Genomic DNA, 23,180 nt, shown 5'->3' with positions numbered 1-23,180 from the left:
AAAGCAGAAGCAACACCCAGTTGTGGATGTGTCTGGTGGTGAAAGTAAAGTCAGATGTTGTAAAGAACAATATTGCATAGGAATCTGGAATATTAGGTCCATGAATCAGGGTAAATTGGCAGTGGTCAACCAGGAGATGGCAAGAGTGAACACTGACATTTGGGAATCAATGAACTAAAATGGACTTGAATGAGTGGGTTAATTCAGATAACCATTATATCTACTATAATGGTCAAGAATCCCTTAGAAGAAATGGAATAGCCCTCATAGTCAACAAAAGAGTCTGAAATTCAGTACTTGGGTGCAATCTCAAAAGCGACTGAATGATCTGTTTACAAGACAAACAGTTCAATATCACAGTAATCCAAGTTTATGCCCCAAGCAGTAATGCTGAAGAAGCTGAAGTTGAACAGTTCTATGAAGACCTATAAGACTTTCTAGAACTAACACCAAAAAAAGATGTCCTTTTCATTACAGGGGACTGGAATGCAAAAGTAGGAAGTCAAGAGATACCTGGAGTAATAGGCAAGTTTGGCATTGGAGCACAAAATGAAGCAGGGCAAAGGCTAACAGAGTTTTGCCAAGACACTGCACTGGTCATAGCAAACACCCCCTTCCAATGATACAACAGATGACTCTACACATGGACATCTTTAGATGATCAATACCAAAGTCAGATTGATTATATTCTTTGCAGTCAAAGATGAAGAAGCTCTATACAGTCAGCAAAAAAAAAAAAAAAAAAAAAAGATAAGGATCTGATCGTGGCTCAGATCATGAACTCCTTATCACCCAATTCAGACTTAAATTGAAGAAAGTAGGGAAAACCACTAGGTCATTCAGGTATGATCTGATTCAAATACCTTACGATTAAACAGTAGAAGTGACAAATAAATTCAAGGGATTAGATTTGATAGACAGAGTGCCTAAAGAACTATGGACAGAGGTTCATGATATTGTACAGGAGGCAGTGATCAAAAGCATCCGAGAAAAAGAAATGCAAAAAGGCAAAACGGCTGTCTGAGGAGGCCTTACAAATAGCTGAGAAAAGAAAAGACACTAAAGGCAAAGGAGAAAAGGAAAGATACCCATCTGAATGCACTATTCCAAAGAACAGCAAGGAGAGATAAGAAAGCCTTCCTCAGCGATCAATGCCAAGAAATAGAGGAAAACAATAAAATGGGAAAGACTAGAGATCTCTTCAAGAAAATTAGAGATACCAAGGGAACAATTCATGCAAAGATGGGCATAATGAAGGACAGAAATGGTATGGACCTAACAGAAGCAGAAGAGATTAAGAAGAGGTGGCAAGAATACACAGAAGAACTATACAAAAGATATCTTAATGACCCAGGTAACCATGATGGTATGATCACTCACCTAGAGTCAGATATCTTGGAGTGCGAAGTAAAGTAGGCCTTAGGAAGCATCACTACAAACAAAGGTAGTGGAGGTGATGGAATTCCAGCTGAGTTATTTCAAATCCTAAAAGATGATGCTGTTAAAGTGCTGCACTCAATATGCCAGCAAGTTTGGAAAACTCAGCACTGTCCACAGGACTGGAAAAGGTCAGTTTTCATTCCAATCCCAAAGAAAGGCAATGCCAAAGAATGTTCAAACTACTGCACAATTGCACTCACTTCACATGCTAGCAAAGTAATGCTTAAAATTCTCCAAGCCAGTACCTACACTGAGAACTTCCAGATATTCAAGCTGGATTTAGAAAAGGCAGAGGAACCAGAGATCAAAATACCAACATCTGTTGGATCATAGGAAAAGCAAGAGAATTCCAGAAAAATATCTATTTCTGCTTCACTGACTACGCTAGAGCCTTTGACTTTGTGGATCACAACAAACTGTGGAAAATTCTTAAAGAGATGGAAATACCAGTCCACCTTACCTGCCACCTGAGAAATCTGTATGCAGGTCACGAAGCAACAGTTAGAACCAGACATGGAACAACAGACTGGTTCCAAATCAGAAAAGGAGTATGTCAAGGCTGTATATTGTCACTCTGCTTATTTAACTTTATGCAGAGTATATCATGAGAAATGCTGGGCTAGATGAAGCACAAGCTGGAATCAAGATTGCCGGGAGAAATATCAGTAACCTCAGATATGCAGATGACACCACCCTTATGGCAGAAAGCAAAGAACTAAAGAGCCTCTTTGGAGAAGGCAATGGCACCGCACTCCAGTACTCTTGTCTGGAAAATCCCATGGGCTGAGGAGCCTGGTAGGCTGCAGTCCATGGGGTCGCTAAGAGTCGGGCACAACTGAGCAAATTCACTTTCACTTTTCACTTTCATGCATTGGAGAAGGACATGGCAACCTACTCCAGTGTTCTTGCCTGAAGAATCCCAGGGACAGGGGAGCCTGGTGGGCTGCTATGGGGTCGCACAGAATTGGACATGACTGATGCGACTTAGCAGCAGCAAAGAGCCTCTTGATGAAAGTGAAAGAGGAGAGTGAAAGTGCTTGCTTAAAACTTAACATCCAGAGGGGGCGGGCTCCCAATCCAATTCTATCCAGTTCTCCCACAGCCCATTCCCCTACCCCCCACCCACCGTGGGTCCCAACAGCTCGGAAGAGGAGAGGCAGTGGTCAGGCTATTCATCTTCTGGAAGGTTCTTGGCTGACCATGGCTCTCAGGCACCCGGCTCTCACCCATCCTGCCACCAGGATGCCCAAGAGGAAGGTCAGCTCTGCCAAGGGGGTGGTGAAGGAGGAGCCCAAGAGGAGCTCTGTCAGCTAAACTGGCTCCTGCAAAAGTGGAAACCAAAAATGGCGATGGGAAAGGATACATCTTCAGGCAAAACAGTGCAAACAAAAGGGAAGAGAGGAGCAAAGGGAAAACAGGAGGAAATGGCCAACCAAAGACTAAAGAAGACTTACCTGCAGAAAATGGAGAGACGAAAAATGGCCTCTGGTGTCACAGAAGAGAAAGAAGCCGAGTTAGATTAATACCATACACCCAGTCCTGTCAGTGGCCCCTGTTTCCCTTCTTGTACGGTTCAGAGGAAGATTTTTATCAACTATTTTGTAAATGCAAGTTTTTTTGTAGCTCTAGAAACATTTTTAAAAAGGAAGGAATCCCATCTCATCCCATTTTTTAAGTGTAAATGCCTTTTTTTTTAAGAGGTGAAGTAATATGCTGGTTGTTTATTTTTTGGTACAACCAGAAAATAGTGGGATATTGAATATAGGAGGCTTTGACTGTCTTGGGTGCCAGCTTAACATTCCACAGATTGGGGGCGGGGGGTATTTATATCCTATAATACAAAAGCATACTAAATGGCAATTTGGAGTCAGTTGTGCATTTAATGTCTTAAACACTTTAAAGTACTTCTCTTCCCATATTGTTTTGGTAGAATTATTTCCTACAGCAAACCATTCCTTGATCTTGGCTTTCCCGGTCAGAATTTTGTGCACTCCATTAACATCTTTGGTCATGGTAGCCCAGTTTTCCTATAACTTGGTTGATGTGCTGTGAATGATTGACAGTTTAAGTATGTAGTGTATATGATATTAAATTGTGAATCAGTGTGACTTATGATGTAACAGCATATCAATATTTGAGGATATTGATGCTTTCTATCCTGTTAAGGAAAATGTCCTCCAAATTTTAAGCTGGAAAGTCACTGGAATAACTGTTAAGAATCACAACTATGTGATTTTTTAGATTTTTCATATGTATGAAGAATTGTATACAAATTGGAATATCTTTGTAGTGATCCTCAAAACAATCAATAAAATCTCAATTATGAAAGAAAAAAAACAACATTCAAAAAACGAAGATCATGGTATCTGGTCTCATCACCCCATGGCAAATAGATGGGAAAGCAGTGGAAACAATGACAGACTTTGTTTCCTTCAGCTCCAAAATTACTGCAGATGGTGACTGCAGCCATGATATTAAAAGATTTTTGTAATGCTTGCTCCTTGGAAGAAAAGCTATGACAAACCTAGACAACTTATTTAAAAGCAGAGAAATTATTTTGATGACAAATGTCCATAGAGTCAAAACTATGGTTTTTCTAGTAGTCATGTATGGAACTGAGAGTTGGACCATAAAAAAGGCTGAGTGCTGAAGAATTGATGCTTTTGAACTGTGGTGTTGGAAAAGACTCTTGAGAGTCCCTTGGACTGCAAGGAGATCCAACCAGTCCATCCTAAAGGAGATCAGTCCTGAATATTCATTAGAGGGATTGATGCTGAAGCTCCGATACTTTGGCCACCTGATAGAAAGAGCTGACTCATTAGAAAAGACCCGGATGTTGGCAAAGCCTGAAGGCAGGAGGAGAAGGGGACGACAGAGGATGAGATGGTTGGATGGCATCACTGACTCAATGGACATGGGTTTGAGCGAGCTCCGGGAGATGGTGAAGGACAGGGAGGCCTGGCATGCTGACAGGACTGAGCGACTGAACAGCAACAGCAACAACAGGATGGATTGGCTGGCTCTCCTTGAGTCCAAGGGACTCCCAAGAGTCTTCTCCAGCACCACAGGTCAAAAGCATCAGCTCTTCAGCACTCAACCTTCTTTATGGTCCACATCTCACATCCGTACATGACCACTGGAAAAACCATAGCCTTGACTAGACGGACCTTTGTCGGCAAAGTAATGTCTCAGCTTTAGAATACGCTAAGTTGGTCATAACTTTCCTTCCAAGGAGTAAGCGTCTTTTAAATTCAAGGCTGCAGTCACCATCTGCAGTGATTTTGGAGCCCCCCAAAATAAAGTCTGACACTGTTTCCACTGTTTCCCCATCTATTTCCCATGAAGTGATGGGACCAGATGCCATGATCTTTGTTTTCTGAATGTTGAGAGGCCTCAGTATGAAACCTATCCTTGCCATCACCATGCTCTTGGACTTTCAGTCTCCAGACCCTGAGAAATAAATTTCTGTTCTTTGAGCCACTCAGTCTATGGTATTTGCTACGGCAGCCTGAATAGGCTAATGTATTCAGATATATTTAGAACAATCTAGATGGCATTAAAAAATATCCTGTGCACTACATGCCAAGAGCAAACAAACAAACACCAGGGGTAACTTTTCAGGCACAGTATGTATTGGAGCAAAAGAAAACATTCTGCCATTGAACAAAGTCCCAAGCAGACCACAGTTTGAAAAATAAAAAACCAACAAAACCCAAAGCACTATTAAAGTAAAAACTACTTGGGAGAAAAAATTTCCATCCTATGAGCAATTTGAAATAAAAACTTCAGAATCATAATAGTGACTCTACTATAATTTTCTGTAATAAAACATCTATTATAACAGATATGGCAATACAATAAAAGTCCTATTGTTCCAGAAACTGTATTATAACTGAAACAGGATAATTATAGAAATACTTGCGTGAGAATTGCATGTTCAACAGAACCATTGAAAATCATTGTTCTCAGGCTGAAAATAAGTCTTCCGGGTACAGAAGAACTCTTCAGTGAGATCTGAAATGGAAGACAAGGTGGATTTTTTTTTTAATCTTTTATAGCAGCATAACCTTCCAAAGCCTCCTCAGGGCCATCTGTAACATGTCTCCAAGGGCCCATCCAGCTCTGAGTTCCACACTTTATTTGGAATACTAAAATCTAATAGTAGATTTTGAAGTAGGGCATCTCTATATTCTTTCAACAAACAGATTTTAGGGTGAGTCTCAGTTCTATCAAGTTCATTTTGTAAATTCTAACTTGGAATTTGTAGCTGTTTCGAACAGCTGACCCCTGGAACTTTCTGCAGAAATCGAAACGTATGTTGAAGGCATGGCTGGTACTGCCACTCCCCCGCTTGTGGTTTACAGAGCACTTTTCCACTCTGTTGCTCACGTAGTCTTCATAGTAACCCCAGGTTGTTGAGAGTGGGGGATCTCAGCCTGATTTCATAGTTGAGGAAATTGAGAGTACCTGGATGGAAGCAGGGGCAGGGAGATCTGACTGGAAACTTAAAATATTTGCACTGTAAACACACTCTTTTTACTTAGCTTGTCTATTTATTTGATGTGGCTTTGGGGAAACTGGCAAAAATGACAAAGGATTTGGGACCTGCAAGTCATCTCTTGTCACCGCTACTGATTTCTAAAATTTCATGCCAGGGAACTTGGCACTTGAGAGGCTGGAGACCTGGAGGAAATTCACATAGCAATGATGGTGGCTATGGGACTAAGGGAGTGTGTCACGAGGAAATAATAATAATAATTATGACAATGAGGATAACACACACTCAACACCATGGCAAATATGTAGAGTGGTGCTAAGTGATGACTAAAGGGACATGATAACCATCTACAAATATTTGAAGGATGTAAACACTAAGGAAGAAGATGAATTAATTATTTAGAAGAACAATGAGGAAGCCCAGGAGGAGCTCATTACCAATCCCAAAGCCACCTCATCCCTAAACAACCTTTTTGGAATTAAGCTCTCCCAAGACTAAAAGCAGGCAGCTGGATGGCCCCCTGCACACATCAACCTCAACACAAGGCATGGCTGAGAATGGTATTTTTTTCTCTCTCTTTTAACAAATCTTTCTTTTTTAATTATCTGGTTGCACCGGGTCTTGGTTGCTGCATGAGAACTCTTGGTTGCAGCATGCGGGATCTAGTTCCCTGACCAGGGATAGATTCCAGGCCCCCTGCATTGGAAGCGAGGAGCCTTAGCCATTGGACCACCAGGGAAGGCCCTGAGAAAGGTATTTGTATCGTGCTTGCAGGTCCCCATGTGCCTATTTGGATAATAATCATCATAGCTGGCATTTGCTGACTACCTGGTATTATGGATTCAATCATGTCATCCCAAAATATACGTGAAAGTTTTGACCTCTCGTACTTATGAATATGACCTTATTCAGAAATAGGGTCCTTGCAGTTGTAATCAAGTTAAGATGATGTCATTAGGGTGAGCCCTTACTCCAATGAGATGGCAACTCGCTCCAATATTCCTGCCTGGAAAATCCCATGGTCAGAGGAGCCTAGTGGGCTGCAGAGCACTGGGTCACAGAGAGTCAGACACGCCTGAGTGAGCACACACATTAGTCCAGTATGACTGGCGCCATATAGTAAGAGGGACATTCGGACACACACAGACACGAGGGAGAACGTCGTGAGACGAGAAAGGTACAGATGCAGCTTCAAGCCATGGAATGCCAAGGGCTGGTGACCACCACTAGAGGCTAGCTAGAGCCGTCGAGGAAGGGTCCTCCCCTGCAGGTTTTAGAGGGAGCACTGCCTCCCAACCCCTGGGACTTCTTTTTTTAAAAAACCATTCACTTTTATGAATAAACATGTTAAGTACACATAGAGTCTAAGCAAAGCTTTTCACAACCCATCATATGACCCTCAATCAAAATTCAGATTACAAGAATTCAGAAACATTCTTTTTCTTCTATTATAGTGATCTGAGAATTGTGATTTCTACGGTGTACATATTTAGTAAACAAAGATGTACATTATTGTTAGACAATAAATTTCTCTTTTGAGCCACCCAGTTTGTGGGACTTTGTTACGGAGCCCTGCAAGCTAATACACCCGGTATGTGCCAAAAAGTGTGCTGAACACTTCACAGGTGAAGGTGAGTGCAACCTTGGCGGAAGGACTGGGAGATGACGAGACTTCCCTTGCCTCCAGGGCTAAAGACTCAGGGGTTCTTAGGAAAGGTGCCGTGGACACAGCATGTACCTCTCCGGACCCAAAACCTTGGCTCAGTGAGTACCTTGGGATAAATGACTGTCTTCAAGGCTAGATCAAGATCCCCAGCATCCCTAATCACCAGACAGACTATGGTGTCCTTAGTGAAAGTGTCATGTCTGACTCTTTGCGATCCCATGGACTGTAACCCACCAGGCTCCTCTGTCCATGGAATTCTCCAGGCAAGAAAACTGGGTTGGGCTGCCATTCCCTTCTCCAAGGAATCTTTCCAACCCAGGGATTGAACCCAAGTTCCCTGCATTGCAAGCGGACTCTTTACTGTCTGAGCCACCAGGGATACCCAAGGAGGTAACTTAAAGAACATGATTTAGTTTTCAAAGTGACATCCGTTTATATGTATGCTGTTATTAAGAGATTGCAGGAGTTTATGTATGTGTGGAACATCCAGCCCTGGGTCTGGGTGGGTTTATCCTGAAAGAGTTGTGTAAGTTCGGAGCCCCTCACTCATCTTCTCAAAAAAGGGGAGGATGGGGTTGCTGGCCTCAGGGGATCCCACCTGAATTTTGACTCTGGCAGCCTCTTTGAACACAACCTAGCATCCTGGGACCATCAGGCAGAGGGTGAATTGTGAAGGCTGGGGTAGAATTGCATTTCTCACCACTCTGGGGATATAAGGCTCATACTGGGGAATTTGGACATTCATTTTCATAATTTATGATGTAATCAAGAATATTCTAGATTCCTACACATTATCTCCTTTGATCTTCAGAACAATTTTATGAGACAAGCACTATTATTACTGTCATTGGCCAAATGAGGAAACTGCGGCACAGAGAAGTTGAATAACTTTCCCAAGATCATCCAGCCAGACCTTAAGATCATAAGCACTATGAAAGCACTAAATGGATGCTTGGCCAGTGGAAAGTCACCACACCATGATGGAGACCCCACTGTGTTCCTCATTCATGGAACCCACTTTGCAGGAGGCTCGGCTGCTGTTATAACGTGGGACGGTGTGTTACATCTATGGGCTTTGGTATGTGCATATGACTTTATTCATATCAGAATGAAGGTCCGAAGTTGCTGATGGGTTGAATGTTTGCAGGACTTCTTATAGCTAACCTTCTCTAGCAGGCTCTGCCCTTGAAGTTTCTTTCCCTTCCAGCATTTTCCTCCAACCCTGTCCTTTCCTCACCATCTCTCCGGGAGTGAGAGGGCCCAGTTCCTTAATGTGCCACCAGAGGGAGCTGGCCTGCGGAGAAACAGGAGAACCTTATCCAGGCCCAAGCCTGGAGACACCCCAGGGAGTTGGGCTATTTTTTACCTTGGTTAATTTTCACTTTCAGTTTTGGAAAGTCACCCAAACTCATAAAGCTCCTGTTCAGGAACAAACGGAGTTATTTCAGGGGAACTTATTTGTGGCAGGGGAACTCTGGTTAATACTATAGGCCCTTTCTCACATTAGGGACAGAATGGAAACAGAAGTAACAAAATAATAAAGAATACAAAGTTTCAGTTAACTAACTTAACATATATAAATTCTAGAGATCTACTTGGAGAAGGAAATGGCACCCCACTCCAGTACTCTTGCCTGGAAAAGCCCATGGACTGAGGAGCCTGGTAGGCTGCAGTCCATGACGTCACTAAGAGTCGGACACGACCTAGCGACTTCACTTTCACTTTTCACTTTCATGCATTGGAGAAGGAGATGGCAACCCACTCCAGTGTTCGTTCCTGGAGAATCCCTGGTGGGCTGCTGTCTATGGGGTTGCACAGAGTTGGATACGACTGAAACGACTTAGCAGCAGCAGCAGCAGAGATCTACTATACAGAATAGTATCTGTAGCTAACAATACTTACTGTACACTGAAGTGTGCTAAGAGGGTAGATCTTATGGTAAGTATTCTTACAACATCCCCACACACAAAAGATAGTAATAATAAAGGAGGTGGAAGGAAACACCCAGAGGTGATGTATATACTTATGGCCTTGATGGTGGTGGTGATTTCACAGATTTAAATTCATCCCTAAACTCAACTTTTGTATACATCAAATATGTACAGCTTCTTGTACGAAAATCATACTTCAGTAAAGTGAAATATCTATCTATGTATCTATAAGTGAAATCGCTCAGTCGTGTCCAACTCTTTGCGACCCCATGGACTGTAGCCCACCCCACTCCTCCGTCCATGGGATTCTCCAGGCAAGAATACTGGAGTGGGTTGCCACACCCAAAGGACTTTCCCATTCAGAAAAAAATTTTTCAATTGTCTGGTAGTATGAAAGAGGTCGACTCTCTGCGTGCCCACAGCACTCAGGAAGGCAAGCCAGAGGGCAGGTTACAAGTGAGGCTTTGAGCCAGGTGGACCCAAGATGGAGTCTGGACCCTGACACTCCCTACCTTGGTGGCCTTGGGTAGATCACCCTCTTTGAGCCTTGGTGCCTCCTTTCTCCTGTCTGTGATATGGCAATGGGAACCAGGCCTACGCTGCAGGATTGAAGGAAATAGCCCACGGAAATCCCCCAGAAGCCTTTTTCAGCTTTGAGATGGTTCCAGGCCAGCCCTTGAATGTGGGGGTTGGAGGAGATGGGTAGAAGGCTCCCCCACGTGCCACTCTAAAGTATCCCCTGGCCCTTCTCTTACCTGCCTCCCAGGAGGCTCCCCAACCTCAGCTTTTCCCTGGAAGCTGGACCTTCTCTTTCCTTGGAACCCCAGGAGCAAAGGGGCGCAAGATCTTTTCAAACCCCCAGACCCAGAGGCCGCCGGTGTCTGCACTGCGGCCGGCTGACGTTTGACTTTGCCGGGTACATTCACCGAATGTTAACTCAGACCCCTCGCCGAGGCCTTGGTGTTCCCTCCGGAGCCGGGACCCGAGGGCTGGGGGAGTGTCTCGGTCCTGAGTGAAAGGCCAAAGCGAGAGAGGGCCTCCCAGGAGGCCCCCGGGCTTGAGCAAGAACTAAAGGAACTCTGACCTAGTATGGGTGTGAGCGGGTGGAGGGTAGGGCTGCGCGCGGCCTCGGGGCCCCAGCGATCCCGCTCCAAGCGCCCCATCCTGGCAGGCGCTCGGAGAGCGGAGCCGCGGCCGCGAGCGCAGCGGCGGGGGCGGCGGCGGCGCTACCGGTGGGCGGCGCCCCGGAAGGCCCCGCGCGGACGAGCCGGAAGGCGGCGGGGTGGGGCCTGCGCGCCGGGCGGGGAGGCCTGGTGTCCCCGCGCCTGCCGGCCTGTGACCTCGCGGCGCCGCCTCCGCAGGTAAAGGGCCCCGAGCCGCCGCCGGAGCCAAGGGGGCGCCCGGAGCAGCGCCAGGGCAGCCGGTCTTAGTCCATTTATTTTCCTTATGCAGAAACCGGGGAACGAAGGGATGTGTGTGCTGTCTCCGCCCGCAGGAACTCCTGTGTGTGTGTGCGCGCGCGCGCGTGTCGCTTCCCGCAGGAACCGGGGTGCGCGTGTAGCAGGTGTTATATCCGCAGGGTGGGGCACTCCTGGCCTTGCCCTCTGGGGAGAGAATTTGGACGCCAGATTAGAGATGATGAGGAAGGGATGTTAGTGATTTAGGGGCGGGGAGATTAGCCTTGTGGGGACTGATAGCTTCTTTGTCCTTTTTTTTTTTTTTGCCTGCACTGTGGGGCATGTGGGATCTTCGTTCCCCGACCCAGGATCAAGCCTGTGCCCCCTGCATTGGCAGCGGGGAGTTTTAACCGCTGGACCTCCAGGAAAGTCCCTCTTTATCCTTTTTGTTTGTTTGTTTAAAGAAATAGGAATAATTTGAGAGAGTGTTGCTCAAGGGCCAAGTAGGTAGATAAGGTGTGCTCCAGTAGGACCCTGCTCAGCTCTGGCCTGGATTGCTGCAGAAGGCGGATCCTGTGTGCCTTGTACTTTTAATTTTTCAGGAGAATCAGAAATCTGAGGTGTTTGTGAAATCTCATGATTTTAAAATTCTAGCAACTATTTTATTTTATTTATTTGGCCTCAATTCATGTGGGATCCTAAATCCCCCACCAGGGATCCAACCCTCATCTCCTGCACCAGAAAGTTAAGTCTTAACCACTGGACTGCCAGAAAGTGAAAGTGTCTCAGTGGTGTTTGACTCTTCCCACCCCATGGACTATACAGTCCATGGAATTCTCCAGGCCAGAATACTGGAGTGGGTAGCTGTTCCCTTCTCCAGGGGATCTTCCCAACCCAGGGATCGAACCCAGGGCTCCCACATTGCAGGCAGATTGTTTACCAGCTGATCCACTGGGGAAGTCCCTAATTCATTTTTTAAAAGTCTAATCTGACTGTATTTGCTGATGGGATCCAATGTCTGTACTGGGGCATAGAGAGGTGGAAAGACATAGTTTATAGGAGCCAGAGGGCACACTGGAGCTTTATAATAAAGTCCACCAGAGAAGTAAAAAATACTGAGGATTGCAGGTGAACAACATCACTGAATCTTAAGAGGCCCTGCTTTTTTAATTTTTAAAAAGAGCTATGTGCATGGAGGTCTGTGTTAGCTCTGCAGCCTTCTTCTCCTCATCTCTCACAATCTGGTCCATCTCAGAAAGCCAGGCTGCAGTCCCAGGGCCAGGCTCATCTCCCTCTCCCCCAGATCTGTGCTATAATCAGCAGACCAGCCTGGGTGCTTGCAAGAAATCAGGGCTTCCCGCTGGCATTTGCCTTCCTTGTGGCTGGCAGATGGACTTCCTGTGACCCGAGTCTGTTTCATGGACAAATCTGATTCTGAAATAGGTGTGATACGGTTGTGGAGGGGGCCACCCTCCCACCCCGTTGAGGTCTGTCCCAACAGAATGCTGCTGCCTCGTCCTTCTTCACCCACTTCTCCGCCACGTACTGACTAAGGTAGCTGGAGTGGGAGAAGGAAAAACGGGACTGGCTTCCTTCCTCAATCAGGCAACCCTGGAGAAGTTGGGAGGCTGAGCTTTTTAGCAGGGTTTCAGGAGATGGTCGGAGAAGGCAATGGCAACCCACTCCAGTACTCTTGCCTGGAGAATCCCATGGATGGAGGAGCCTGGTAGGCTGCAGTTCATGGGGTCGCTAAGAGTCGTACATGACTGAGTGACTTCACTTTCACTTTCCACTTTCATGCATTGGAGAAGGAAATGGCAACCCACTCCAGTGTTCTTGTCTGGAGACTCCCAGGGACGGGGGAGCCTGGTCAGCTGACTCCCAGGGACGGGGGAGCCTGGTTGGCTGCCGTCTATGGGGTCGCACAGAGTCGGACACGTGACTTAGCAGTAGCAGCAGCAGGAGATGGTGCTGCAAACTTTTCTTCCACCACAAGAATCTGTTGATGCTCCAGCTTCTAAAATGATTCTTACAAGGAAATTAAACCAGCAGTCTCTTGGATGGAGGCAGCCACAATGCCACTGGTCTCATGGTGTGGATCCATTGAACCCAACTGGAGTTGGGCCACTTCTCCCTCCCTCCCACACACCATGACACCTGCTGGCCCACTAGTCATACAGAGCTCTGGACTTGCACCTTGTGCTGGCTCAACTGGGCTAAGTGGAAGTTAAAAGTGGTGTTTGCACAATGATACCTCATTAGTCCCAGTGGGTTTTGACTTAAAGTCATTCAGAGCAGATTGGAAGCTGATTTTGGTTGTTTTTGTTTTGTTTTTAATAGACCATAGAGGGTGAAGTGGGTATATATCTCCAGCCCCTTTTACATGCCTTTTCTTGCTGTGCAGAAACTGTTTGGATAATACAGATCTGTAATTCTGCAGAAAACCTGGCATATGGGCGGAATGTGCTGGCCTGGAAACCAGCCTTGCAGATCAAGCATGGCAAGGCTCAGGGTCTTCATGCCTCTGGGAATGCAAGGGGCCTTCCCAGGACCTGAGTTTCATCTCCCTTTTTTTCTGCAAAACTGACAGATAAAAAAGCTAGATGTAAATCAGAGCTAAGCTAGAAGGTGATTAGGTATTTTACAGGGTGATTTTTAGGTTTTTAAAAGGTTTTATCATGAGATTAATTCCTTTGGTTATCTTAATAGGTATCTGAAATTAAACATTTTGTTAGCTTTACAAGCCCATGGCTATTGGGTAAATCAGGTTACTTCCTCCCTCCTCCCATCCCTAAGTGCAATTCCTAAGTGCAATTCCCTAAGTCATAATGCTATAATGCTATCCTGACGTTTGTGCCTGGAAAATTTTTGACTTCTGGAAGGGTGGAAGGGGGCTCTCTTACAGTTAGGAGGGGGTTGGGGCACGTGCTATGCCTACACGTGGTCACCGCTGGTGAGCAGAAGGGCCTGGAAGCCAGGAGGCATTTTAGCAGATCCAGGACACCTGGGAGCCAGAGCAAGGACAAGCACGCCTGAGTTTTCCTCTCGTCCCTTGGGCAGCCCTGCAGGAACCTCTTGCATTCTGAATTCAAGGACTGAGTAGCAGATATCAGACATCTTCAGTCATTCTGCCATAGAGTCTTGCTGTCCAAAAGTGAGGGCAGAATTTCAGCTGGGGGCTTGTAAATACAGAATCTCACCCTACCTATATGGGTAGTATTTAACAAGGTCTTCAGTGACTCCTGTGTGCTGGTGGAAAATCACTGATATCAAGAATATCAAAAGGAGGAACTTCCCTGATGGTCCAGTAGTTAAGAGTCTGAGCTCCCAATGCAGGGGGCTACAGGTTCAATCCCTGGTTGGGGATCTAAGATTCCCCATGCCACATAGCATGGACAAAAAATAAAAAGAATATTAAAAAGAAAAAGAGCGGAAATTTTCAGGGCCTGGAGAAGAGGATCCCACTGACCTCCCCTGGGTCTACGAAGAAGTTCTGACTGGTGTAGAGCCAGAAATTTGTTCTAAAGGCTCAGAGTTCTCTCTCCGAATTGGGAGGATAATTTTACATTAGGGTAGTTCTGGATTTTCCTTGGGCTTAAAAACAACTCATATATCCAAAAGATATTAAACAATAGGTTCTGCTCCAAACTTCCATAATCAAATTCCTCGTAAATGTCTGTGTCTCACAGCCTTGATTGAAAAGGGACGTGGTGGTGAGAGAGGAAGGTGCCCACCTAAGCCTTGGGTCCAGCCAAAGCTGGAAAAAGAAGCACCACTCACTGCTGTTTTGATTTTACTTCCTGTCCTGCCCTGTGGCCCATCAGTGCCAAGGTTCTCCATTCCCACCAACCCTGGGGTAGTTAGTGCTTGCCCTACCTCCACCCTTGCCCCTGCCTGTTTTTTGCCTCTAGTGTGGCAAACAGTTTCCTGACCCCAGAGAATTTTTCTAAAGGTCATTGTTCCAAAGTCTGTCCATCCATCTGTCATCTGTTCATCCATATGGAATTGATTTCTTTTATTCTCTGGTCGTTTCATCTTACCATATCATCCTTAGAACTGGATTGTCTCTGAGTGGTTGCTTGTTGAAGCCATTGCTATATGTTAGGAAGAGAATGTTCATTTAGAATCATCATGTCTGAGAGTCTGCCGTGTTAACAGTCTTGCTCCAGGTGAGACTTTGCATCCATGCTGCTTATACCTTGTAGGAATCCAGCCTGTAGGTGGTTTTTCTTCATCTTTAGGTGAGAAACCTGCCACTCTGCTGGGTCATCCCGTGGCTACAAGGCTGTGTGGTTACAGAGTCTGTGCTTCCCCCTTCTCTAGCTTGGCGGGAGCTGAGGTACCCTGTCACACAGAAGTGGACCCAGCGCTGGGACTTGTGCACTCTGCCCGGCTTTGTGCGTGGGGATTGCCTGGGCTAGCTCAGAATTGCATCACTGGTGATGAACTGGTAGAGCATGTGGGCAGGGTTGTTCATTAATCTGTCATAAATCAGAAGTTAGAGGGCAGAGAAGACCTTTCACCCACTCTGCTGATCCTGTCTACTTAATAACTGAAGGCTGCCCTGCTTTCTGTTTGGCAAAGGATTTGCCACACGACTGGGGGTGCTGTCCATCCTGCGCATGGCAGAGATCCTGTTCTCTACCACAAATGGGGAACCTTCCTTAAAACTTTAGGAACAGTAGCATTTGGGTGGAAAGGCCCTTCACTCACTGCAACTGTCCTTAGGAACCCTTACCCCGAGGTCTGCCGCGATGCCCGTTGCGGTGGAGGACATCATGAAGTTGCTGTGCTCCATCTCTGAGGAGAGGAAGATGAAGGCGGCCGTCAAGCACTCCGGGAGGGGCGCCCTAGTCACCGGGGCCGTGGCCTTCGTTGGTGGCTTGGTGGGCGGCCCACCAGGACTAGCCGTTGGTAAGTGCAGATGCCTCACAGGGACAGTGCAGTTGTTGGGAAAAGGCCTTTGAAACCACAGAGACATCATAAAAGCCTCTGCCCTGTGTGGGAAGTTTGTCGAGTTGAGGTCACTTCTGTGAAGCGATCTTTGGGCACATAATCAGTCCTGTTGACAACACCAGCTTCTGCGGGAATGTCTCAGAAGTGCAGGGCAAAAAGGCGTCTGTGTCATAAAGGCTGGAGGACACCCTTCTCCTGGAATGTGTCCTAGAACCAGAGGATTTCAGGGTGTCCCGGCTTTTGGACAGTCTCCCTCCCCCCATCACTGTTAGACATCCAGAGAGGAAACTGAGATTTGCCGCGCACCTACTGAGGGGTGAGGCTGTAGAGCCACTGGACATGAACTCATTCACAGAGTGCGTCCCTAGTCCGAAAGCAAGCAGTCCAGCTCAGGAAAGCAACAAGCTAGCTCCTAGCTGGTCATCATCCCTGCCCCTTCTGTTACCACCTGCTTCTCTTTGGGAACTTGTTTCTGGCAGTAAATGAAAGTTTGGCTGATCTTCCCATCATTCTTTGTAGCTAGAATGAAGCTTCTTCCTTTGGATTAGGAGCAGAAAGAAATCCTGTGTGGTCTGAACTGTGGGTTGGGGGTGTTGTCAAAGAGCTGGCTGCTGTCCAGGCTTGACCTGTGGAGGGGCCAGATAAGGTTTCCGAGGTGTGTCCGATGGACCCTGCAAACAGGGCTAGGTCTGCTACCCTGGGCTCAGCAAATATTTACTGAATGCCTCCTTATGCTGGGGATACAGGGCCTGAGAAAGTTCACAGGCTGGTGGAAGCCCTTTCTATGTGGCTTGTAGTCTTCACATGAATACAGGCTAGAGAGATGACTGCTTTTCTTCTGAGGTTGGCTTCTGTGTCCCAGCTCACCAGAAAGGCTTCCCGCTCTCCTCTTCCCTCCTGGAGCAGGATTGACATTCGAGAACATTGTTTCAAGCTGAGGCCACACTGAGGAGAAAAAAATCAGCTGGTGGGTGACCCTAGATCTTCCATCTGTACATTTCCATTTCCAAACTCTGTGAGTTAGTGAGTCCTGTCTTCAGCTTCTTGCCATCCAGGAAGTATTCCCCTGGGGGAGGAGATAAAGCCGTTGCCACCTTCCTCAGTGACATCCTTTATATCTTTGTCCCATCCCGTCTGATGTGCTCAAAAAGGGCTGCTGCTGCTGCTGCTAAGTCGCTTCAGTCGTGTCCAACTCTGTGCAACCCCAGAGATGGCAGCCCACCAGGCTCCCCCGTCCCAAAAGGGCTAGCTGGGATCATTTATCACATAGCTGTGCCCAGATACCATTTTGGGAGCGCATATTCTGTTCAGATTGAGCAAAAGCTGGTAGAGGACAAGCTGTCGGCAAAGGGAACCCTGGGGATTGGCTACTTGCAGCCCCTAGATCATGGGCAGGAGCATCATTTTACCCAGAAAACAAAGGAATTTTCTCCTCTCCAAAGAGTTGGTGATTTCTTGGTCGATACTTCCTGGCGACTTTTTGCATTAAGTGCTTCTCTAAATCAAATATTGATGTTCTCATAAAGGTTTAGTGCAGATGAGAGCAACTCTTGTCAGCACTAAGCGTTTCGCTGGTGTCGTGGGGGAAAGTTCACTGAAACTTGTAAGTGACTGACCCTCCCTCCCTGGAATGCTCCTGCCCTTCAGGGTGGGGGGAAGTCTGTCCAGGGCAGTGTTCAGCCTCCAAGACATCAAGCTGGCCAGTCCCCTGCATCTTAGGAGGTGTGTGCGACCCGGTGCTTCCACACTTGCTTTCCTGAAACGTTGCCAGATTTACTTCCTGATGGCTGCGTCCAGCCTGCAGATGGGTTCTCTCTGGCTCAGGCTGCATTCTTTTGGGTAAACTTTTTATTTTGGAATAATATTAGATTTACAGAGAAGTTACAAAGATAATGCCGAGAATTTCCACGTGTATCTCATCCAGTTTCAGTTCCCCTAACGTTCACATCTTATATTAACCACAGCACATGTGTCAAAACTAAGAAACCCACGCTAACATTACTGTTAACTATTCCTCAGACTGTGCTTTGATTTTATCAGTTTCTGCGTCCAAGGTCATTTTCTGCCCCAGGTCTAGCTCAAGACAACACATTGCACTTAATCCTCATGTCTCCTTAGTCTCTCCAGTTTTATTATTATTTTTTCCACTCTTTATTTCCCCCCCATGTAGGCCATTACAGAGAATTGAGTTCCCCATGCTATACACTAGTAGGTCCTTATGATCTGTTTTGTAGAGAGTAGGGTGTCTATGTCAATCCCAGTCTTCCAGTTTATCCCTCTCTCTCCTCATCCACTGGTAACCAAAAGTTTCTTTTCTATTTCTGTAGTAGAAAACCCCCATAACTCTATTTCTGTTTTGTAGATAAGTTCTTTTGTACTTTTTTTTTTTTTAGATTCCACGTGTAAGCGGTATCATATGATGTGTGTCTTTCTCTGTCTGGCTGACTTCACTCAGTATGACAGTCTCTCGGTGCATCCGCGTTGCTGCAGATGGCGTTGTTTTGTTCTCTCCTGTGGCTGAGTGATAGTCCGCTGTATATAGTACCACATCTCCTTTATTCAGTCTTCTATTGATGGGCATTCAGATTGTTCCATGTCCTGGCTATCGTAAATAGTGCTGCAGTGAACGTGGGGGGCGCATGTATCTTTTCAAATTATGGTTCTCTCCAGGTATATACCCAGGAGTGGGATTGCTGGATCATATGGTAACTCTGTTTTTAGTTTTTTAAGGGACATCCATGCTGTTCTCCTCAGTGACTATTTGGCACAGTGGTAACTCACATCTCAGTGACACAAGAGATGCGCGTTCAATCCCTGGGTCGGGAGGATGCCCTGGAGAAGGAAATGACAACCTACTCCAGTATTCTTGCCTGGAACATCCCACGAACAGAGGAGCCTGGCGGGCTACAGTCCATGGGGTCTCAAAGAATCAGACGGGACTGAGCGCAGCACATAGCACATCGTGGCTGTACCAGTTTGCGTTCCCACCAGCAGTGCAGGAGGGTCCCCTTTTCTCCACATCCTCTCCAGCGTTTATTGTTTGTAGATGTTTTGAGGATGGGCTTTCTGACCAATGTGCGATGATCGCTCTTTGCAGTTTTAATTTTGCATTTCTCTAATAATTTGTGATATTGAGCATTTTTTCATGTGCTTTTTACCCATCTGTGTATCTTCTTTGGATAAATGCCTAGTTGGATCTTCCATCCACTTTTTGTTTGTTTGTTTGTTTGTTTTTTTAAATAACGAGCTGCATGAGCTGTTGGTATACGTTGGAGACGAATCCCTTGTCGGTTGCTTTCTCCCATTCTGAGGGTGTCGCCAGTCTTGCTTTCTGCTGCTTTGATACTTTTGAGGAATACTGGTCAGGTGTTTTGGAGAATTCCTCTCAGTTTGGGTTTGCCTGATGTCCCTCTCATGAGTAGACTGGGGATCTTTGGGCAGAATACTGTGGCGCTTCTCATCACACATTCCAGGGACACACGGCATCACAGGACCTCCTCGAGATGCTCAACGTGATCACCTGGCTAGTGGCATGTCTGCCAGTTTTCTCCACTACAGAGTCACCGTTTCCCCTTTCCTACTCTTCTCTTTTGAAGAAAGTCACCAAGTCCAGCCAGCCTGCATTTTTTCAGTATCTGATCACCAATATTTAACTTGTAAGACTTCTAAAGATACAAACGTGGTATTCCATGTGGCAGCAGTTGGCTGGCATGGGGTGGCCACTCCTCCTTTGGCCACGTACCTAACTCCCCAGGTCACCCCAGTCCCACTCAGCCCACTTCACTCCTTTCAGTTACCTGCCTGGGCCCTGTAGACACTTAGGTTTGAGACCCTTTCCCTAAGACATCTCCCTGTAGCAGGCTTCACCTGACCTGCTTAAATATAACTTTCCATTGAACTTGGGACTCTTCTGGTCCCAAGATAGCATGCTTTAACTTTGATAATAATAAATTTACATATAAAAGTAATGTTTGTGCCCTTTTGGGGTAGCAGAAAAAGAAATAGTTGAATACATTAAATTTGTTATTTATCATCAGACAACTTTGGAAGGGTTGTATGAAAAACATTGCTTCAAGAGAAAATACCTTGTCATCTGTTGCTGTCCCCAGGGTCCTTGAACCTTGTGGTTCCACTAGAAATTTCAAAGCTCAGGGCTCAGGTACATGTTAGCCACCCAGTGGAGGAAACTCAGCCTCACCACTGAGATGGTTCTCCCTGAAAATGCATTTTGCTTCTCAGCCTTCTCCTTTGAGATGAGAGAGATTTTTATGGAAGCATGGAAACCTTCAGCCCATGAAGAGGATTTTAGCTAGCATAGCTCTCAGGGGGTGAGATGCTTCATGTTGCACCATGAGCACAGAGCTTAGGAGAGGGCATGTGTGAGTGTCAATTATCTGAGCCAGATGGATCAAAGACCACGTAAACCTTTGCCCTCTGCCCTGCTGGTGGAGCAGACACGAAGCTGAGCCCGTCCTGACCCGCTCATGAATGTGCTCGCTCATCATGACGGTGGACGTGCGCTCAGCGAGAACCTACGGCCATCATTTATGAATAAGGCCGACTAATTGAGTCCTTCCTGTTTCCTAGGGGGGGCCGTCGGGGGTCTGTTAGGCGCATGGATGACGAGTGGACAGTTTAAGCCAGTTCCTCAGATCCTAATGGAGCTACCGCCTGCCGAGCAGCAGAAGCTCTTTAACGAAGCCACTGCCATCATCAGGCACCTGGAGTGGACGGACGCCGTGCAGCTGACCATGCTGGTCATGGGCAGTGAGGCCCTGCAGAAGCAACTGCTGGCGATGCTGGCCAACTACGTCACCAGGGAACTGCGGGCGGAAGTGCAGTACGACGACTAGGCCTCTGCCCTGGGAAGGGGGGTCTCTTTGGATGAGTCCCCCGACTCGTGGGAGGTGACCGGGGAGCTACGGGAAGCCCGCATCATCAGAATGTCACCTAAACTGCAGCAGCACCTCCTGCTGAAGAGGCTGCTGCTGTGCTAGGTCACGTTGTGGAAATTATTGGAGAAGATGCTGCGCTTTGTGGCCGTGTGCACCTGTGCGTCCTGACAGCCTTTGAAGGGGAGGCTGGTGAATAGCAAAGCTGTGCCTGCTGCCGTGGGGTGGCAGTTTTTTGAATCCACACTTGCTCACACATGAGCCAGAAGAAGGTCATCACCTTCAGTCTCTCATCTCATCACAAGAAGATGATGCCTGTCCAGGCACCCATTTCAGGACCTCCCCCCCACCCCCCGCACCCTGCCTCTTGGGACCTGGGGGGCTGGCCCCTGTTGGAATCCTGTTTGCCTCTTGATTATCCATTCACCACCCAGTGACTTCTGAGTGGCCTCAGGGAGGGGGCAGTCGGCCTGCTGAGTGAAGCCAAGAACGCCAGTGGCACTCAGTTCCTCCCCCACTAGCTGCCAGACTGGCTTCTCACCCTCCTGGGGGACTGGCTTCTCACCCTCCCGGGGGGCTTGCTTTCCCCATCTGAACAGTCACAGTAGTTCTTGTGTTCTGCTTTTTAAATTAAATATTTTCAGGAAAAGTATTTCTCTTTCTGAAGTGGTAGGATCATAAACTTACCTAGACACAGGAAATGTCTCCATCCTAAATTTCCCTAATACTGTTTTTGCTTTGCTTTCAGCACCACAACTTGACTGTCATCAGATTGCAGTAAATGTTTTCTGAATAGTCCTTTTCTCCACCTATTTTGTGTAAAGGGTCTCTAAGATTCAAAGTCGTGTGCTTGGAATGCAAGGAAGAGAACGGATTTGTGGCTTTAAAGAGTGAATGAAAGCTGTGGATTCCTGGGCCCGACATCTGAGCCTCCAGGCTGCTGTGGTTCCCTGTGCTACCAGTGTGTGCACGCTGCCCGGGCCTCCCCTGGCAACCACAGGCATCTCCTGGCTCTCTCCAGGGGGCTGGGAGGAAGCTTCACTGGCCTCCCTGGGATACAGCAGAAGGCACTCATGTGGAGCAGAGATAGTATCCCACACCTTCTTGTGGGTCAAGAAAACTTCAGGGCAAATTTGAACCCTTGGTGATTAAGGAAGGATCAGGCTGTTATCTCAGAAAAGTTGCTCTTTGTCTGGCCTCATCTATTACTCATCAGGTGCCCTTCACAGGTCAAATGCCTGGGGTTGATGAGGCCACTTGGTCGTTTGCCCTGCTTGGGTTGATGAGGGAGCAGGGCAGGGCCCTTTTAGATGATTCTCCTGACTCATAGAAGGTGACTGCGGAGCTTGGGGGCATCTCATTGCTTGTGTTGGGTCCTACTCTGCCAGGCTCAGGGGACACAGGTGGTCCCAGCTTAAAGGTTCTACACGTGTCCACTGGATCCCTCCCCTGGCCTGCCTGCCTTTACCCCCGGGGAAGCCACTCTGGGGAGATGGCCTGATTCCCAACCAGAGGTGTCAGATGAAGCAGGCCTTACAGAATGAAGTCACTGGCCTAGCCAGGTCCTGGGTGACTTGTGGTGGACTCGGGGCCCAAGAGGAGTCCAGACCTTGAGTCTCATCTCTCCCAGGAGCTGAAAGCACTTTCCTTGCTTTCCTTTCATGCTCTCCTCACAGTGACTGTGGCTTAGTATTTCTTCATCTTCTTTGACAATTTTTGACTTATTTATTTTTGAAACTTGGAAGACACCAGAAAGTATAAATGGAAAATGAAGGCATCCTCCTCTGCTGCCTGCTGCTCCAGCCCCTTTCCAGATGCAGCCACTTACCAATTTCTTCTGTATTCCTGTTTTTAGATAGTCTTTTGTGTGTCAGTGTTTATTGCTGAAAACAGAAAGATCCAGAAAAGTACAATGAAATAAAAACCATTAAATGATCACCACCCCAATAAAACCTACTGTTAACACATTTGGCATACTTTGTGCAAACTTTTTAATGGTATGTATGTTTCTAACCTATTTTCATCTTTACTGTTTAGACCCTTTGAACACTTTTACCAATTAACATTAAATAACACCTGTGATGTAATTTGAACTCCCTTGTGAACGTATGTAATGGTTTTATAATATTCCTTTGCATAAACCATATACTGGCTATCGTATCTTTTATAGGTCTTTACTATTATAGTGTTAACATTTTTATGAACACTTTTGTGTTAATATTCTGTTCATATTTTAGATTACGATAGTCTGTAGGATAGATTCCTCAATGTGAAATTGTTGCATTTAAAAGTATGTAATATTTTTTACAATGGGTGGATAGCATCACTGACTCAATGGACATGAATTTGAGCAAACTCCAGAAGATAGTGAAGGACAGGGAAGCCTGGTGTTCTGCAGTC

The 23,180-nt window shown here is 46.5% G+C and overlaps 1 protein-coding gene across 3 annotated transcripts; it reads left to right on the top strand.

The window, feature by feature from the left end:
- On the top strand, positions 10,810-22,926 carry C18H19orf12 (chromosome 18 C19orf12 homolog). Of its 3 annotated transcripts, XM_018062244.1 has the most exons (3): positions 10,810-10,896; positions 15,661-15,846; positions 20,476-22,926. In XM_018062244.1, the coding sequence occupies exons 2-3, from the start codon at positions 15,687-15,689 to the stop codon at positions 20,739-20,741; spliced, it is 426 nt and encodes a 141-aa protein (XP_017917733.1). In that variant the 5' UTR covers positions 10,810-10,896; positions 15,661-15,686; the 3' UTR covers positions 20,742-22,926. The 3 variants fall into 3 exon arrangements, with proteins under 3 accessions (XP_017917733.1, XP_017917736.1, XP_005692291.1); XM_018062247.1 differs by lacking the exon at positions 15,661-15,846; XM_005692234.3 differs by lacking the exon at positions 10,810-10,896 and having other exon boundaries at positions 12,806-15,846.

Source organism: Capra hircus, chromosome 18 (genome assembly GCF_001704415.2).
Source record: "Capra hircus breed San Clemente chromosome 18, ASM170441v1, whole genome shotgun sequence".
NCBI lineage: Eukaryota > Metazoa > Chordata > Mammalia > Artiodactyla > Bovidae > Capra > Capra hircus.
This window is presented reverse-complemented; position numbering and strand designations above follow the sequence as displayed.

What these genes read in the sequence shown, in the direction of transcription:
- C18H19orf12 (XM_018062244.1), top strand. Translation starts at nt 15,687, where the DNA reads ATGCCCGTTGCGGTGGAGGACATCATGAAGTTGCTGTGCTCCATCTCT. An exon ending in CCCACCAGGACTAGCCGTTG is followed by an intron (nt 15,847 to 20,475) that starts GTAAGTGCAGAT and finishes CCTGTTTCCTAG; the next exon opens with GGGGGGCCGTCGGGGGTCTG.